At 37.3% G+C, this 14950-nt stretch overlaps 1 protein-coding gene across 14 annotated transcripts in view; it reads left to right on the top strand.

Moving 5' to 3' along the window:
• Positions 1-14950, top strand: part of PPHLN1 (periphilin 1) — a 175191-nt gene that overhangs the window by 29270 nt on the left and 130971 nt on the right. For 10 of the 14 annotated variants that reach the window (XM_061416413.1, XM_061416412.1, XM_061416411.1 and 7 more), the window contains exons 3-4: positions 8606-8770; positions 11369-11430. In XM_061416413.1, coding sequence (XP_061272397.1) covers positions 8606-8770; positions 11369-11430 — 227 coding nt within the window. The remainder of the gene's footprint in view (positions 1-8605; positions 8771-11368; positions 11431-14950) is intronic. The other 4 variants (XM_061416416.1, XM_061416415.1, XM_061416425.1 and 1 more) reach the window with 1 other exon arrangement.

Below are 14950 nucleotides of genomic sequence, written 5' to 3'. Positions count from 1 at the left end.
AATCCAGCTTACACATCTGGAAGTTTTCGGTTCACGTACTGTTGAAGCCTAAGTTGGAGAACTTTGAGCATGAGTTTGCTAGCGTGTGAGATGAGTGCAATTGTGCGGTAGTTTGAACGTTCTTTGGCATTGCCTTCTTTGGGATTGGAATGAAAACTGACCTTTTCCAGTCCTGTGGCCACTGCTGAGTTTTTCAAATTTGCTGGAATATTGAGTATAGCACTTTAACAGCATCATTGTTTAGGATTTTAAGTTGCTCTTCTGGGATTCCATCACCTCTACTAGCTTTGTTCATAGTGATGCTTCCTAAGGCCCACTTGACTTTGGACTCCAGGATATCTGGCTCTAGGTGAGTGATCACACCATCGTGGTTATATGTTTCATTAAGACCTTTTTTGTGTAGTTCTTCTGTGTGTTTTTGCCACCTCTTCTTAATATCTTCTGTTCCTGTTAGGTCCATACCGTTTCTGTCTTTAATTGTGCCCATCTTTGCATGAAATATTCCTTGGTATCTCTAATTTTCTTGAAACAATCTCTAGTCTTTTCTAGTCTATCGTTTTCCTCTATTTCTTTGCATTGATCACTTAGGCAGGCTTTCTTATCTCTCGTTGCTATTTTTGGAACTCTTTTTCTTTTCTTTTCTTTCCTTTTCTCCTTTGTCTTTTACTTCTCTTCTTTTCTCAGCTATTTGTAAGGCCTCCTCTGACAACCATTTTGCCTTTTTGCATTTCTTTTTCTCGGGGATGGTTTTGATCACCACCTCCTGTACAATATTGCTAACCTCTGTTCATAGTGTTGAAGAAGTTAAATGTATTCCTACAGAAGTTTATGGCCCTTTATCTGAAGACACCATTGGAATTATTTTAGGCCGGTCGAGCATAACTATGAAAGGTATTCATATTTTACCAAGGGTAATTGATTCTGTTTACTCAGGCAGTATTCAAATTATGGCTCTCACATACTTATCATACAGTAGAGAAAGGGACAAAACTTGCACAGCTGTTACTCTTGCCTTATTTTGTACCCTCAGCAGAGAAAGAAATTAGGAAAGGAGGCTTTGGATCTTCGAATGTGGCTTACTAGACAACGCTAATTGACTAACCACCCCACATAAACTCTAAAAATTCAAGACCTTTCATTCAAGGGTTTAATAGATTAGGAACTTATATAGCTATTATCACAAAACAAGAATGGCCTTCCATCTGGCCTTTAAAAAGCGTCCATGGACAGATGTTAGTTGTTGGGGGATTCCAAGAAGCATATCAAAGCACCTTTCCAAAAATCTGTACAGATTCAGAAGGGCATGTAGCTATTATCTGTCCTTACATCATGAATATTCCTACAGCTTTATGGGGGTGAGATATATTATAACAATATCAACTAAAACTACAGACAAATTTATCCTCAGGGCCACTGCTATTATATACCATTACAAATCATCTAGATTGATGAACCCTCCCCCACCCCCACCCCCTGGATCTGGATAGAGCAGTGACCTATGACTAAAGAAGAAATTGGGCTTATAGAACAATTGGTTAAAGAATAATTAGATGCAGGACATAGAGAACCTTCCTTAAAATACTCCCATCTTTATTATCCCCCCAAAATCAGGAAGATGGCATTTAATTCATTATTTAAGAGTAAATAATGCTCAAATGCAGCCGATGGGTTCATTACAACCAGCTATTCCAAACCCCTCTCTAATTCCAGATGATCACACTAATAATTATAGATCTTAAAATTTTTTTTTCTACCATACCTTTACATTCTGAAGATAAACAGAAATTTACAGTTTTAGTTCCTAATATAAATAATCATCATCCTTTACAATGATATCAGTGGAAATACTTACCTCAGGGTATGAAGAATAGCCCTATCACGTGTCAAAGATTTGTAGATCTAAGTCTGTACCTGTTATGACAACAATTTCCTGATGCCTGTATTTATCATTATATGGATGATATTCTTTTAGCACACTCTTCACCACAAAAATTAGCAGAAATTCTCTCTTCCTTGCAGACATATTTGAATTCACAGGGGTTAATAATAGCTCCAGAGAAAATCCAACATATGCCCCCATGGAAATATCTTGATTTTCAAATTTTACAAAAAGCAATTACTCTTTTACAATTTTCCTTCAAGGTTCCAGAACCATTAACACTTCTTTCTTTACAGCAATTCTTGAGTCACTTAAATTGTATACGACCTACGTTAGGCATCCCAACATATTGCAGAGCTTCCTTTCCCTTGTGGCTCAGCTGGTAAAAAATCTCCTGCAGTGTGGGAGACCTGGGTTCGATCCCTGGGTTGGGAGGATCCGCTGGAGAAGTGAAAGGCCACCCACTCCAATATTCTGGCCTAGAGAATCCCATGGACTGTATAGTCCATGGGGTCACAGAGAGTCGGACACAACTGAGCGACTTTCACGTTCACTTTCTTTCAATTATTACAGGGAAATGAAGATCCTACCTCACTCACCCTGCTGTTTTTCTCCTCAACATTATGCTTTATTACCACAATTCAGCGCTGCTTATGTTAAACATTTTCTTGACTCTATGTTTCTTCACATCCTTTTTCACTGATTATTCTTTCTATCAAACATACTCCTACAGCAATATTTGCCCACATCTTACCTAAAGAGATAAAAAACATTGAATGGCTACATGATCCTAATCAACCAAAATATATTATTCTTCCCTGCTTACAGGAGAGACTACATCTATTACAGCAAGGACACTTAGGCCTCTGTTGCCTTACTGGCTCAGATCCACAAACAATTTTGTGGGAATATCTAAAGAAAACGTGGAATCAGTTATATCAAACTAATGAACAATTTCAAATCGCCATATCAGATTTTACAGGGGAATTATTTACAACTTACTGATGGATAAAATAACTTCTCTTTTACAATTAGTGCCCTTTTCTTTACATCCTCTTGTCTCTAGAAATCCTGTTCCTAACTTCCTTACCCACTATACAGATGGCAGTCAAAACTTGAGGGATAGTGACCTGGAAGGAAACATCAGGATGGATAAAGATCTTTACCAGCCCCCAAACTTCCCTACAGCATTCTGAATTAGCTGCTGTCTTGCTTGCATTGCAAACCTTGCAAACTTTACTCTCTTAACAGATTCCTTTTATGTTGTTAATATCATTCAACAAGTGCCTGATTCTATTTAAAATACTTCAATGGATAAACCATTACTTTCCCTCTTTGTTTCTGTTCAAACTCTTTTAACTAAACGACATCATCGTTTTTTCATAGCTCATATTGGAGGACATAGACAATTTTCGGAGCTCTCACTTTCGGAAATCAACAAGCTGACTCATGTCTTCACCTTATAGGATCATTGTTTACTGCTGCCTTTCAGTCACATCAGTTCTTCCACCAGAGTGCCAAGGCGCTACATAAACAATTTGCTCTAACCATACAGGAAGCCAAAAGATTATTAGTACCTGTCCCACATGTCAGTTATTAACTCCTTCTCTCCCAGAAGCTGGCATTATAACCCTTGTGGTCTTTGTTCTAATGAGTTATGGTAGATGGATGTGACTCATTATCCTCCATTTAAACCATTTCACTTTGTGCATGTAACTGTCGATACTTTTTCAGGCTTTTTATGGGCTATCACACAGCATGGAGAATAAGCACATCATGTGCAAGCTCACCTTGAATGTTTTACTATTCTAGGACACCCTCAAGCCACTAAAACTGCTAATGCTGCAGCATATACATCACACAAACTTAGGGATTTCTTTCGTCTATAGGATATTAAACACAAAACAGGTATTCCTTACAACCTTACTGGACAGGCATTATTGAATGCATGAATGGGCTACTGAAATTAATTTTAAATAAACTGAAAAGGAAAGAATTAATCCCTCCTAGGGAATGATTGGAGAAGGCGATGGCACCCCACTCCAGTACTCTTGCCTGGAAAATCCCATGGATGGAGGAGCCTGGAAGGCTGCAGTCCATGGGGTCGTGAAGAGTTGGACACTAGTGAGTGACTTCACTTTCACTTTTCACTTACATGCATTGGAGAAGGAAATGGCAACCCACTCCAGTGTTCTTGCCTGGAGAATCCCAGGGACGGGGGAGCCTGATGGGCTGCCGTCTGTGGGGTCCCACAGAGTTGGACACGACTGAAGCGACTTAGCAGCAGCAGCAGGGAATGATTATATATTGCCTTCAGTTCAGTTCAGTTGCTCAGTCGTGTCCGACTCTCTGCAACCTCATGAATCATAGCACGCCAGGCCTCCCTGTCCCTCACCAACTCCCGGAGTTCACTCAAACTCAAGTCCATTGAGTCGGTGATGCCATTCAGCCATCTCATCCTCTGGCGTCCCCTTTTCCTCCTGCACCTAATCCCTCCCAGCATCAGAGTCTTTTCCAGTGAGTCAACTCTTCACATAAGGTGGCCAAAGTACTGGAGTTTCAGCTTTAGCATCATTTCTTCCAAAGAACACCAAGGGCTGATCTCCTTTAGAATGGACTGGTTGGATCTCCTTGCAGTCCAAGGGACTCAAGAGTCTTCTCCAACACCACAGTTCAAAAGCATCAATTCTTCGGTGCTCAGCTTTCTTCACAGTCCAACTCTCACATCCATACATGACCACTGGAAAAACCATTATTCACTCCTAATCACTTGTCAGTTTCCAAAAATTCTTCACAATCAGCTGCTGTTACTAGACATTTTGCTACTCCACATTCATAAGAATTCCCTCTGGTACTTTTTAAACAACCACCCTCTCTCCTATTTGGCAAGGACCTGTTAAATTAGTAACATGGGGAAGGGAATATGCTGCTGTTTTGTCTCCATCGGGTCCACTTTGTATCCCTGCCCATTGTGTGAAACTTTATCATGAGTTGGCACCAAGGACTTAAGGATCCATTACTGGAGTTTCATCTATTGACCACCCAGATGACTCTTCCTGGCATGCCTCTTCCAAAAAGACTGAGAAATAACCAATCATTCTCCAGCCGCTGACATTATGTGGGGTGATATTAAACGTCTTACTTTAAGAGCTGAAATAGCTGTTGTTAATAGTGGCACACCTATTACTCCTGAAAATATATTGCTTTCCCTTTTAGCCATTGTAACTGCTAACTCTGCCCATAAGGTATGGCTCTTTCGGGTTAGTTTTTTACTTCTGTTTTTCACCTGGGTTCCTGCTTGTGTGCTACTTAACAATAACTATACATACTGGGCTCACTTCATGAACCCCCCTTTGTTGTCTGTTGTCCCATGGGAAGATCCAGAAATTCCTATTTCTACCAATGATTCTACCATTACTAGGGGACAATGGCTTTCTCCTCCCATCTGTTTTACCTATGCAATACCTTAGATTCTCCTTGGACCATTAATGGTTCACATCTACCCTTATGCATAACTAACTGAACAAATGCACAGATATGTGCTTATACCAGCACTCAGTGGTATATGAATAATATAATAAAACCCCCCAAAACGATCTCGAATTGTTACCATTAAACATCAGACCTTTGTGTTTACTTTTGGTTTCCAAGGAAACAGCGTCTGGAATGTCTCACCCTAAACCATTAATCCCATTATGTATTCATGCGTGGATTGATATGCGACTGTTTGATGGATTTAATTGGCATGTTTGCAGATCTCACAATTTTTCCACACAGCTCTCGTGATCAATAATTATACAATAGAAAATTGGGGTCTCCAAGGATTATTGGTTCAAGACAGTAACAGAACTTGGCATGATCAGATTTGGTCTTTTCTCTTTCACTATAATAAATCTGATCCTTTATGGAATCCCGGATTTACAAAACTTGTACTCCATTTAAAATTTGCACCAGCACCATTACAATACTCTCCTACTAAGATCCTCATGTGACATCATCTTGCACGTCCTTTTTTTTCACAGGTTTTGCAACAGGGCCTTCAAATCTTTAACAGTAATCATTTTGTTTGGAACTTTACAGACATGAATGCCCATGTTAATATCTGCACTACCAGACCATACATCTTTGCACTTGCTTATAACTTTACCCTTTCTATTAAATTAACCCTGGTGTGGTGATTCTCACCTAGCTCAATCCAATCTAGTTTGGGGTAAAAAACGTCTTTTAGGTACTCTAATAGTTTCCATAATGGCTGTTACCATGGCAGCTGCTATTACAGCAGCCCTTTCTATTTCCTTAAAAACTGCCAAGTACAGACTAATATAACTTCTGATTTTACTGAACAGTGGAAATTGATCACATGAGTTTATCTCGACTTGCAGCTTTGGAAGCTGCACTTTTATGGCTCGGTGAAAATCAGCGTGCTCTTTGGACTCGATCACAGACTGTGATAGCATGTTTTCTTATGTTTAGAACATTGATTGCCTTATTTTCTTGACTCACCTGCACTGAGGCGATGCTAACACTGTTCTTCTGACAAGAAGATCAAAGAAACATTCATTAAAACAAGAAGAGGGGATTTATGGGAACCATGTTTTACTGCTTTCTCAGAAATGTCTCTTGGAATTTAATCTTACTCATTCTGTCTTCCTTGCTTGGTCTTTCTTCTGCTCTTGAGTTAACGGATCTAGCTGACATGTCAGCATTAGGAGGACACTGTTCTGCATGCAGAACAATCCCCCTTCTCTTCAAAGACCTTTCTTTAGGACTCTCATGTGATTTCCTCTAGACCTCCAGGAGGTAGCATCTTTATGAGTTCTGGTCGTTGTCTTGCTTTACTGCTCTTAAAGATTACAAGATAAATTACAGGTAAATAAGCACTCAGGTTTTTCTCCTTGTGGCTCTCGTAATCCTGTGTGTTTGTGAGAATTACTCAGTGCAACACCACCAGAGGGATGGTATAATGTATATATTTGTACACTTTCTCAAAACATAAAGGAAATGGCAGTTTCATCTTCATCGCTAGATACAAGAGCTATCATTAGCAGATTTTTTCTTTTGCTTATTAACAACTTTGGATTGATTATTTTCATTTATTATTTGGTAGGAACAAATGGGTGTTGTGTAATTGAATTTTATGGTTTCCCACAATTGGAGAAGTCAGTGGTTTGAATTTTATGTGCAACAAATTTTGAATTAGAAGATGCTGTAAATTTTGGCTTAGTGACAGTTTTTTTTAAGCTCAGTATTTGCTTAGATTTAATTGAAATCTCTATGAAAGATAGTGTTAAGAAGAAAAAGTCACTAAATTCATTTGTGTACTATATTTTATGTGATCATACAGAATATATATTACAATTTAGTATGTTACATACTAAAGGAAACCACCTTATATCCCCATGGGAAAAAATTACATAGGTCATTTTAACTCTGAAATGGATATTAACTTTTTTTGTGGCACACTGACAAATTTCCTACTCATTGGGAAATTTGGCATTGGTGTAGTTATTTAATAGCTACTAAAATATTTTTTAATATATTTAAATAGCTATTTTATAGCTATTTAATAGTTACTTAATAGTTGTAGTTATTAATGATAAGAAGCAATTTAAGGAAGTAGCCATTTTGAGGAATTTAGTGTTTCACTTAGACTTGCAAAAATAGTAATCATAATAGCAAACATTTTTTGTGTACTTAGTGTATCCTGCTGTACTAAGTGTTTTACAGTCTGGTTTTTCTTTAGTCCTCACAACTTCATGATGTAGTTACTGTTATTAATGTCATTGTTCAGATAATGAAACTGAGACTTAAATAGTAAAATTACCACTCCCAAATGTTAGGCATTATGAGTTTTTCATTTTGTCGAATTAGTTAATTCATAGTGATCATATCTTACACTTGGGTAGCCTGCCAATTTCTTTCACATAGGCCTCATCTGATATTGATAGACATAGCATGAGTGCTCAAGACCAGATTATTTAGAGATGCATGTTCTGTAGCTCTCTGGTTCTTCTTGTTGATAATCATTTTTATTTTACAGCAGTTTCTAGTCTAAGATAGGTGTTATTTTCCCTCTATTCAGTTTCCCAACTCCCACTAAGAATCCGTTCAGCTAAACTTTAAAACATTAACATATTACTTTGAAAATTAGTTCAGCTTTTATATCGAGTTTTATTTTGCTTCCAAACTTATGATGTCACAGGCTCTTCTCTTATGTGCTGTTTTAGAAATAGCAAAATGTATCCTCTAGATCTTTCTAGCTCAGTATTATCTCCTTATTTGCTATTGGTTATGTATAAAAATCTTTTATTTTTTTCTGGACAGTAAACTTCAGACACAGTGAACAAAAGATGTGTGCTATCTTAAATGATTTTACTTCTAAAATACCTGGACAACTAGGGATTAGAGCTACTGTGACATTCTCCTTTTCATGGTTTATTTTTTATTAATAATGTTGTATTTTTTCTTTTACTTATGATTGGTTTTTTGCATTGCTGCATGTTACTTTTAAACACCTGGCTTTCTCATTGAACAGTTTCATTTCCTTTAATTCATGTGAAGACCTTACTATTAGTTATTATTCATGTTATTTCATTAATGCATTTTTGTTTGTTTATACATTTACTCTATTTGATTAAGGATAACTCCTATGCTTTTAAAAAAAACGTTTCCAAAACCAAATAGCGAAGTTAGTGATTTTTATGTATTTCTTTTTGTCTGTTTTAGGATGGCTACCGTAGAGTAGTTAATGTTGTGCCAAAGAAACCACCACTGCTAGACAGACCTGGTGAAGGAAGCTACAATAGATATTACAGTCATGTTGATTACCGAGACTGTGACGAGGGCCGCAGTTTTTCTCATGATCGAAGAAGTGGTCCACCTCACAGAGGAGTATGTAAATTTCCCCCATGTACTAATTGTTGTTTTTTATAAGTTTAAGAATCATGTAATTTTTGGAATTTATGTGACTGGCCATGGAGGCAGTTGAATAAACACTTCCTGCTTGATGCTCTGTTGAATTGCCTGCTGGACCTGTCAAATGGGAACTGGTAGTCAAGAATCTTGGGGTGCTGGACAAAGTGGGTAAGCGCTCTAGATAGCTCTGTCTTAGATTTAATAACATTGATTCCAACTCGCCTGCTTTTTTATTCCCTCAGTTGGCGAGGGTTTGTAGAACCAGATAAAGGTAATCTTACCTATTGCTTTTGTATTCAGTAAGAATCCGCCTGCAGTGCGGGAGACCTGGGATCGATCCCTGGGTTGGACGATCCCCTGGAGAAGGGAAAGGCGACCCACTCCAGTATTCTGGCCTGGAGAATTCCATGGAATGTATAGTCAATGGGGTCGCAAAGAGTCGGACACAACTGAGTGACTTTCACTTTCAAGTGATCAGCATGTAGTTATCTTCTGTTACTGAATGTGCCCAGTTAAAATTACGTTATTTTCATCATGATGAAATGCTGTGGGTGAGGTTGGGTTAAGGTTGTTGACACTCAGTCTCATTTTGTTATAATTATTAATAAAGTCTACTTCTTACCTCAGAAAGCTCTCCAAACATTGCCTTTCCTATAATAAGCATTTTTAAAATCTTAGCTACTATTGCTTTATTATGTTCTTTTCTTAATCATCTTTAATAATCTAGAAACATATTTAATGTTGCAGTAATCTGTTATTGAACTTGATTAAACTATTCCTTGATGCACTTCCTTTGACATAGCTTGCATGTTTACATCATTCTTCTGCTGAACCATTTTCCTATATTTTCTGCTTTTTCCCCTTTCCTACCATGCAGTATCGTAATTAATGAGATATTCAGTCATTGCTTAAATAAAATTTGATGAAAGCTTTCTTACGTCTCAATAGAATTCATTTTTATTTTGTTCACTTTTAAATGTCATGCTTTTCCTTTAGGAGGAAGGGTTCAATATTGAAAAGTAAACATTATGCATTATCTTTATTTTAGAAATACTGAATTTTGCCACCAGAGTCATTCTTTCAGGTAGTCTGAAGGAGAAACAGTTTAGCCTTTGGTTAAACAGTTGTTACCTCATGAAAACCCTGTGGCTGCTTAGTGTAGACAGGGAATTTTGGATTCAGTGGACTAAACTGTATTTGAAACGTAATAGTGCCTTGATAGTATTTTTTACTCTTATTGTTATAAATTGAATTGTTCATTCTTTACACATTTTCTCATGTAATATTCTTCAAACAAATAAACCCACTTGAGATCCTTAGGATTCTCATGATACTAATTCTTACCTAGACTTCAGTTAATATAAAGCAAACTACTTACTAGATCCAATGTGATATTATAGCTGTTGACTTTTTTCTTCAGTTTAATGTTGGAAAGAAAAATGATGAATGCATTTTACTTCTGTAAGTATGGTATGTGATGCTAAAGAGGACAATGAAGATAATATTTTTATTTTAGCTGAATCATTGTTTCTGAATGCACATGTTACAGTTGTCCATTGATATCAGGGGATTGGTTCCAGGACCCCCAGTATACCAAATCCCAAGGATGCTCAAATCTCTTACATAAAAAGGCATAGTGTTTACATATAACCTATGTACATCTTCCATGTATTTTAAATCATCTCTAGATTATTTGTGATACTTAATACAGCATGGTGCTATGTAAGTAGTTGCTAGCATGAGGCAAATTCAAGCTTTGCTTTTTGAAATTTTCTGAATTCCACCCTTTCCCCATATTTTTAAATGTGATTGGTTGAATCTGCTAATGTGGAACCTGTGGATATGGAGGACTGATTGTCCCTTCTTGTATGTGTAATGTTAAGTAATGGAGTGTGGATTACTATGTGGTTCCTTCATATGTACCTTTTCCAACTTGTCTGTTTCAGAGGACAAAGTGTGTTACTTTTTAAAATTTTAAGCTTACCTTAATTTTAAACAAGATTTTAAACATCTTGGTCTAATATGGTTTATCTAATATAGTGTTGATCTCTTATTATATTGTTTCCAATTATAGTTTTTAATGGGAGGTAGGATGAGAAAAGGAAACCAATAAGAAAACTGGGAAAGTGACGGTTTCCTCATTAGGCTTCAAGATGAAAATTGCTGAGCAAACTTCACAGAGAAAGAAAATAAAATGAAAGATTGAGAAATATGTGTTTGAATTTAAATTGAACTTTTGTTCTTGAACAGACTTTCTCTATTGTGAATGATGGCATGTGTTTTTGACAATAAAGTTGTTTGGGCCCACCAAAGAAATACTTATAAGTATTTTAATAGAGATAAATAAGTACCACAGGTTCTGAGTCTACCAAATTAGTGGTTTGAAATGGATGACTTGTATCTTGTTTTCTTTCTCATGCCTTTGAAGCACAGAGAAACTTAGAAAAGTATTTTTTCCCTCATATTATTTTGGTTTTGAGACTAGTTTCCAGTAATGTTGTTAGATACAAATAGATACTCTATTTGACCAAAATAATGTAAATGAATATTTTAAGTAACATTTTTCTGTTACAGGATGAATCTGGCTATAGGTGGACGAGAGATGATCATTCTGCAAGCCGACAGCCTGAATACAGGTAAAAAGATAAAAATAATAGTATAATTACTTTGATGTTTGCCTCATTGAAATGTCTCCTATTGAAATCTCACCTTAAGGCACATAGATGAAATATTAAATAGGGTTTAAAATTTCAGAAGCAGCTAGTATTATAATCTTTTTGTGACTGTGTAATATACTATTAATGGCACTAGTAAGCTAGCATTCTTATCTCTTGGCATTTCATAATAGATAATAAAAATATTTAAACTATTGTTTATTCTTTTCTGTTTATTAAATTGTTCTTGATGAGTCATGTGGATTATAAGGTATCTATTTACTTAATTAGAAAGTAAGGCATTTTTTTCCCAGAAGTATCCTTCTTGAAAATATTTGAGTCATTACAAATTATCTTCTATTATAAAGCATCTCTTAGTTGCTTTATTTTGATCAATTAAGTTCTGTTGGGAAAACATATTTTGGAATGACCTCGATCATTGTTAGCTTTGGTTACTTATATAGAGACATTTGATAGGATAGTTAGAAAAAAAGAACAGATAGATTTAACTGGGTTGATAGTTGCTTTCTTGTATAACTTGACTTTGATAGTGTTGGAGGTTGTAAAGGATCCTTTTAAAGATCTCTTATAGCCTGTTGGAGAAGAATCACAAACTCATGGAGAATGGCAAGAAGTAACTGCCACAACGTCACGGGTGCTAGAAGTAGACAGCTGGATTCAGTGGGCGGTTGTTACAGCCCAGTAGTCAGCAGAAGCATCAGCATGGCAGTGTTGGGTCCCTGTCCCCAAGTCCCACAGGGTGATGTGATGGGCAGATTGGTGGCTCTGCACACAGTGGGATGCACTGTAACTGAGAAACCCAGAGTTAAGCTAGATAGCTTTTGTTGCAGTCAGGAAGCAAGCCAGTCCTTTCCTGGGGAGTAAGCAGTCACATGGGAGTTAAACTGCGGTCAGCTTGACCTGTTGAACTATCTGTTGACCAGTTACAAAAACTCTTCTGTAGCAGTGGATGGTTAGGCCTTTCAGTTTCATACCTATGGCGGGGTTCAGAGTTCATGGCAGACTGCTTCTCTCAAAAGAAGCAACAGAGGTAACAGATGTTGAAAAATACTTTGATAAAATTTAACACTTAGTATATAACTTCAGCCAGGAAGAGAAAATTCTGTGTATTTAATAAACAGGCATTTGCTATACTGACTGGTAAAGTTAGAGGCATTCGCCTTAAAACCAGAGCAGAGCAATAATGCCTGTTCTCACTGCGTCTATTCATCATGGTAATAATGGTTTCAGCCCCACTCTAACTGAGACAAGGAAAATGAAGGTTAAGAGTTACAATGAAAGAAACAATTTATTTACAGATTATATAATTACCCATGCAGAAGATCCAAGTCTATAAACGATTAGAATTATTGGGAAATTAGCAAAGTTCAGTATAATAAAGTCAAGTATGAACAGAATAAATTAGACAACGTAATTTAAAAACACTATAGCATAAAAACTATCAAGGAGTAATAAAAATGAAATTTAATGAAAGTGTGTGAGACCTAGTTGGATGAAATTACAAGTCATTTCTAAAGAACATTTTTAAGGTCCTCAATTAAAAAAGGAGCAATGCAACATCATTGGATGGGAAGAGACAGACATCACAAATGTATCAGTTCTCTTCAAATTCAGGTGTGAATATATAGTTCCAGTCTAAATTCCAGTTTTTTGTTTGTTTGCTGCATCAGTTCAGTTCAGTCACTCAGTTGTGTCCGACTCTTTGCGACCCCATGAATTGCAGCACGCCAGGCCTCCCTGTCCATCACCAACTCTCGGAGTTCACACAAACCCACGTCCATCGAGTCGGTGATGCCATCCAGCCATCTCATCCTCTGTCTTCCCCTTTTCCTCCTGTCCCCAATCCCTCCCAGCATCAGAGTCTTTTCCAATGAGTCAACTCTTTGCATGAGATGGCCAAAGTACTGGAGTTTCAGCTTTCGCATCATTCCTTCCAAAGAACACCCAGGACTGATCTCCTTCAGAATGGACTGGTTGGATCTCCTTGCAGTCCAAGGGACTCTCAAGAATCTTCTCTAACACCACAGTTCAAAAGCATCAATTCTTTGGCGCTCAGCTTTCTTCACAGTTCAACTCTCACATCCATACATAGCCTTGACTAGACGGACCTTTGTTGGCAAAGTAATGTCTCTGCTTTTGAATATGCTATCTGGGTTGGTCATAACTTTCCTTCCAAGGAGTAAGCGTGTATTAATTTCATGGCTGCAGTCACCATCTGCAGTGATTTTGGAGCCCAAAAAATAAAGTCTGACACTGTTTCCACTGTTTCTCCATCTATTTCCCATGCAGTGATGGGACCAGATGCCATGATCTTAGTTTTCTGAATGTTGAGTTTTAAGCCAACTTTTTCACTCAACTCTTTCACTTTCATCAAGAGGCTTTTGAGTTCCTCTTCACTTTCTGCCATAAGGGTGGTGTCATCTGCTTATCTGAGGTTATTGATAGTTCTCCCGGCAATCTTGATTCCAGCTTGTGCTTCTTCCAGTCCAGCATTTCTCATGATGTACTCTGCATAGAAGTTAAATAAGCAGGGTGACAATATACAGCCTTGACGTACTTCTTTTCCTATTTGGAACCAGTCCGTTGTTCCATGTCCAGTTCTCCCTGTTGCTTCCTGATCTGCATATAGGTTTCTCAAGAGGCAGGTCAGGTGGTCTGGTATTCCCATCTCTTTCAGAATTTTCCACAGTTTATTGTGATTCACAAAGTCAAAGGCTTTGGCATAGTCAGTAAAGCAGAAATAGATGTTTTTCTGGAACTCTCTTGCTTTTTCGATGATCCAGTGGATGTTGGCAATTTGATCTCTGGTTCCTCTGCCTTTTCTACATCCAGCTTGAACATCTGGAAGTTCACAGTTCACGTATTGCTGAAGCCTGGCTTGGAGAATTTTGAGCATTACTTTACTAGCGTGTGAGACGAGTGCAATTAGGAGTTGGTAAACTGATTTCTAAAATTAACAGGAAGAGGCCAAATAACAAAAATAGTATTGAAAAGATGTGAACACTCAATAGATCATGTATCAGAACAAAGTTGTAGTAATGTGAACAGTGAAACAGTAGGGAGTCTGGAAGCAAACCTAGATATGTCTAGGAGTTTAGGGTATAGCAATAGTAGTATTACAAATCAAATGCAGAAAGAATGAACTTTTAAATAAATAGTACTGGGAAACTTACTCTCCATTCAGGAGAGAAAAACATAAAATTGGAACCCTGGCATGTGAACATAAATAATCTGATATAATAAAGACCTAAATATAAAAATCAAAATTTAAAAAAACATACAAGTTTTGATTAGGCTAACTAATGGTTTATTTCTCCCCAAAGAACCAGCTCTTGGATTATTGTACTGTGTACTATGGTACTATGCTTAGTCTCTCAGTCATGTCCTACTCTTTGTGACCACATGGACTGTAGACCACCAGGCTCCTCTGACCATGGGATTTCCCAGGCAAGAATACTGGAGTGGGTTGCCGTTTCCATCT

This window comes from Bos javanicus, chromosome 5 (assembly GCF_032452875.1).
Source record: "Bos javanicus breed banteng chromosome 5, ARS-OSU_banteng_1.0, whole genome shotgun sequence".
NCBI lineage: Eukaryota > Metazoa > Chordata > Mammalia > Artiodactyla > Bovidae > Bos > Bos javanicus.
Note: the sequence above shows the minus strand (reverse complement) of the source record. Positions and strands in the feature narration are given on the sequence as shown.